Source organism: Temnothorax curvispinosus, unplaced genomic scaffold (assembly GCF_003070985.1).
Source record: "Temnothorax curvispinosus isolate PA1 unplaced genomic scaffold, ASM307098v1 QBEX01010492.1, whole genome shotgun sequence".
NCBI classification, from domain to species: Eukaryota; Metazoa; Arthropoda; class Insecta; order Hymenoptera; family Formicidae; genus Temnothorax; species Temnothorax curvispinosus.
In genome coordinates this window covers 74,522-79,738 of record NW_020220272.1, presented here as the reverse complement: position 1 = coordinate 79,738, position 5,217 = coordinate 74,522, and the positions used below count along the sequence as shown (strand labels likewise).

General features: G+C 26.5%; 1 protein-coding gene across 2 annotated transcripts; it reads right to left on the bottom strand.

The window, feature by feature from the left end:
• Window positions 1-121: 121 nt before the first annotated feature.
• On the bottom strand, window positions 122-5,159 carry LOC112460408. 2 transcript variants are annotated; one of them, XM_025025066.1, is made up of 11 exons: window positions 4,729-5,159; window positions 3,884-3,999; window positions 3,568-3,795; window positions 3,285-3,476; window positions 2,923-3,150; window positions 2,040-2,222; window positions 1,847-1,903; window positions 1,500-1,707; window positions 1,357-1,421; window positions 890-1,115; window positions 122-817 (listed from the first exon to the last, which is right to left on the bottom strand). In XM_025025066.1, exons 1-11 carry the CDS (start codon window positions 4,901-4,903, stop codon window positions 369-371), a joined length of 2,127 nt encoding a protein of 708 aa, XP_024880834.1. In that variant the 5' UTR covers window positions 4,904-5,159; the 3' UTR covers window positions 122-368. The 2 variants fall into 2 exon arrangements, with proteins under 2 accessions (XP_024880834.1, XP_024880833.1); XM_025025065.1 differs by having other exon boundaries at window positions 124-817; window positions 1,327-1,421.
• Window positions 5,160-5,217: the final 58 nt, after the last annotated feature.

Below are 5,217 nucleotides of genomic sequence, written 5' to 3'. Positions count from 1 at the left end.
TAATTAGTCATTGTTTTAGAAAAATAAGGTAGAATAACATATAATCAAAGTTTGATGATAGAATAGCATATAAATGTACAAAAATGAATAAAGGAATAATTTTTGTATTAAAATTTTTTTATTTAAAATAAACTTTTCTTTATTATACGTATATATTGCATATAATGTTTAATGTATTAACATGTATAAACATGTACAAACAAAAATATTTTATTATAATAAAAATTAACTGGAAATAGCTCCATAGAACGACTTAGAGTATTTATTGCAATATATTATACGACTTTGTATTTAGATAATAATATAATTTTATTGAAAAATAATAATAATTTTATTTAAAAAAGAAATAAAGGATTTTTAATTTAAGTTCACTCAATATCATCCGCACTATCTTGACTGGAATCAGTAGTATCATACGTTGAACTTTGCATGCTTTCCTTTCTTTCGTCCTCCTGTTCAGAAAATTTTGAACTTTCTTCATTTTCTTTATTATTATAATCTAATGATTCGTCATACACAGACTTTTCTTCCGACGTATTGTTGTCTGCTTGAGTCTCTAAGTGAGAACTAGACTCGCTGGAATTATTGTTTTCTGGTGTATTACGATCATTTCGATCATCAGGTTCAGTATTTTCAACATTAATTGGATCATCACATAGTTCCGCAGGATTAATCTCTTCCTTTTTTTTCTTTCGAGTTGGCAAGTTATTGAGTTCATAAATTTTGTGTGCGATATGAGTTCCGACTTGTTGTGCTTGAAAGTCTGCTGTTACTTCATCATGACCTTTCTCAGACATTGCATAATATTTAACAGCAGCTACAAACAAAAAGAAATACTTTGTAAATTACGATATACGCAATGAATTATTTAAATGTTGTAACAATTTACCCCTTATGGCTTGTAATTTTGTAGAATCTAGTGCTGGTCTAGGTGCAGTTTGTACTTTATTTTTATTTCTATTTGATGTAATACCAGTCACTGAACTTTCTTGAAGAGTTTTAATGCCAAAAACAGCGATAGCCAAATTTTTCACAAACTGTGGCAATGATTTTGAGATTACACATACTGTATCATATTGACGTGCACATATGTATACTCCATAACCAAGATAAACCTATAAGTACAGCAAAACTTATTAAAATTATATTATATCACACGTGCGTGGAAAGTGGCCCATTCCGCGCGCGACGCGCGCGTGATGGGCCACTTTCCACGCACGTGTGACATAAATAACTATTTCCAATTCGGAAGACAGTAGAGTCCCTCTAATCAGAGTTAAATAGTCTAAAATCAGAGTCTAAAAGTTAAATAGTTTTCATATCTACCTCGTTACGTTCAATATTTCTATAACCTACAGGAAGCTGTCCAACTTGATTTTGTTGCGTCATAGGATTTCTTTTAAAATATTCGGACACCATGCCTATTATTTAAAAAAAAATTATTATTTAAAAGAAATATTATATAAATAAAAGATTTACTAATAGTAAGAGATACGTACGCATGAGTTCATCGAAATTACTCAAGACTTTTATTTGAATTTCCTCATTTTTCTCATGAACTTTGGGATATTCTGAGATCACTTTTTTTTGAAGTTGCATATTTAAATTCATTAAATCATTAATGACTTGTTCTTTATTTTTAATTCCATTCTTTAATTTCAAATTTTGTCTTTGCAGATCTTCATTCATTCTTTGCAATTTTTCTATCTATAAATTAATATGAATAACTTAGTTATATTTTTATCTATTAAATCAGTTTACCTTTGTTAAAAATATTTATTTTTTTTTATCTATTAAATCAATTAATCTTTATTAATGTTATTGAAAAATATTAAAATATTTTTACCTTTTTGTCAAATTCTCTGTTTTTATTAGATTTATATTCTAATGCAGTATGATCGCTCTGTAAATAAATTATTTCTGGATTAATTTTATATTAAATCAATTTATATTACTGCTTAATTTTTATGCATTAAAAGGCTACAAATTTCATTCATATTACTTTTCAATAATCTTAAATAAAATTTTTTAACGCTTACAATTTCATTATTTTCTATCCTATTTACTTCCTTGTCTCCTCTCTTCCCGACCTTGCTTGAGGAATACAGGTTATTTATTATATTAGATGTATTATCTAATCCAGTTTTGTTCGCAGATATCCCTCCTTTTTTTGATTTGTAGCCGAAATCGAATTGACTTCTATTTATAGTACCATCTGTACACTTTATATAAAAAATATATACATAGATTACATAAATTATATATGACACAATATAGATTTTGTATAATAAGTCATTCTACACCATGAAATATTACATTAAAAAAAACGTTTAAATATTAAATTTTACAAAATCAATACAATTCAAGTTTTAATACATTGCTGCTGTTAATTTGAAATAGATTCAAGTAAATCTTTAAAAAATGTTATTTTTATAACAGTTTGAACAGTAATAGTTAAAAAACTGTGAAACAATTAAACTGTCAACAAGTTGCAAAGGCCTCAAATATCATATTCTATATAAATAATCTAGAATTTACACAAGATTAAATTTTCATTAATATAAATTAATAAAGATTTCTAAAATCACTTAATTTTGGAAATCTTTATTAATTTATATTAAGGAAAATTTAATCTTGTGTAAATTCTAGATTATTTAGAATATGATATTTGAGGCCTTTGCAATGTAGAAAAACGTTTGATCTAAATTCCGAATTAGTCGCATTCTTCATGAATATTTTTTCAATGTTTCGTGAATATTTTAAAGAAAGAAACAATTTGTTTCCTGTTTCAAGTTCTCCTTTTTCTCCAAAAAGTAAATTTGATACATTCATAAAATATCAAAAACAAATCCACGAAGAATGAGGTATTAATTGCAAACTCAAAGCATCAGTTTTAAGAGAAGAAATTAAGGTTAATGTTACCTTTTTTAATAATTTATCTTTAGATCCTTTTTTAAGCTCAGTAAAATTGTTTTCAAGTTGAGTTTTATGTATAGTTTTGCTGTTATTGTCATTACAAACACTTTTTTCATTATTCGTACATGAATGTAATGTATCAAAATTATCATTAATGATCAAACTATTCTGTGAGCATTGCGTAGAACCCAATTCTAAATTACTCTTGGTAATCACAGCTGGTGATACCATTTCCTGGAAAATAAATAAAAACTGGAAATACAACTAGAAATAATATAACAAGGTATGTTTCTGCAAACTACAACTTCTGAATCACATTTGTAAAAAGAATCATTAAAATTTTTGTACTACAAACAGTACCAACTTACTTTTTCCTTTGAATCATGTACTTTTTCTGTATTTGACAAAACAACTTTGTCATTACGTTTTTCACCTTGTTCGTGATTATCTGTCATGCCTTTTATTAATTCATGTTGTTTGTCGGACTTATTCTTATCTATTTGCGATATTGATTGTTTCAAAGTGTTGTTACTGGAATCTTTTACAGAAACTGATGATTTCTGTCAAAAATATGAATAATAAAATAGAAACTTATATTATTGTATTTTTTTAGTTAAAATAAACTATAATTATGAATAAAAATGTATTTACCTTTATTTGATTCTGTTTCTCATTTTTTCCATCTTCTTTAGATAACATCCCTTTTTTTTTTACATTCTTGCTTAGAAAATGATCTTTTACTTTGGCTGTTTTGTTTACATGACTTCCATTGTTAGTATTAGATGACAATTTTTTACTATTATTTTTTTGAATTAATGCAGTGTCTAATTTCTTGATTTTTGCAGCAATTCTGTTTTTTATATCGTCTCCTTTTAAGCTCTGAAAAAATTTAGTGTAACTTTTTGTTTAAAGTCTACTTTGGAAAGAAAATAAAATATTTTCAAACATGTATTTATAAAAAAGTTACATTTTTGCCGTCAACGTCTGATTCACTTTCAACTTCTGTTGCTGAGATGCAAAGATTCAGAGGCGAAAACTCTACTCTTTTACATTTTATTTTTACGTCAACTGCTTCTTTGGTTTCTATCATATAAAAAAAGATATTTAGTACAGAATGATCGTGATTATTTTCATAAATAAATTTATAAATATATGTTATATACATGCATAATATTAAAGTGTACAAAATAATATATTTAATATTATATTATAAAATATAGTACTCTTTAGTATATACTTGTTTATTTTTTAAAATAAGGCCAATTATATACACTACATTATAGTATGCAATTACATTACTTTATACTTGGCAGTTATATATGATCTTTCATAAATCTAAACGATTATATAACGTCTGATATTTACTGTAAAGGGAAGTCTTACAAATAAATCATTTAACATTAGTATTTTATTATGCCAGTATCAACACGGTGCACTTTATGTTGAATGCTTCCTATTTGTAATGTAACGATGATACAAGCATTATTCAAAATTCTAACCTCATTTAACCTAACTATATTCTATAATAATAAATATAAGATAATGTTTCCGTTGACTTGTATCATTAAACAGAAAGCATTATTTTAAAAATTATCTTTATATAATACTTTACAAACAATATTTTCCAACACTGATGTAATTTTCCAACCATGCACTTTCGTGTCCCATCGAAATTTTGATAAACTCGCGTGATACGAAAGGGCATGGTTGGAGAAAATAGGGTTAAGAATACAATTCTTACTAAGAGATTAAAATTTTCAAGATATAACATTATTGAGTTTCTTACCCTAATACTATATACTATATATATACCTTCTAGAATTGCTTTCTGTTGCATTCGTCCTATTATTCCGTAATAAAAGTGACCATCGTCCCATTTAACTTGGTATTTTTTATCATATTGTATGTCTTTTATATTAAAATCTACTATGTCCTTTGTATCCACAATTGCTTTTATTCCGTCTTCAAATTTAACGTAAGTGAACATGTTTGTACGTGCTGTTGCCGCTCGGCAGTGTTAATACGGAAAATGGAGGGAAATCTTTCTGCCAGATCTTTGTGCGCATGCGTGGTGCGTGGACTATATAGCGATGCGCGTATTTTTCTACAGAGACGCTCCGTCTATTATATGTGTATGTTTTGATGATCCGTACGCTTTACACAATCTGAATCCTATAAACAATTTCGATTCATCTTTATGAATAACGATTCCTTTTAATTATAAGCAATTAATTCAAAATTAGATAAAATGGATAAAGATAATTTATCTTTAAAAAGAAAAAGATACAATAAACTATTTTT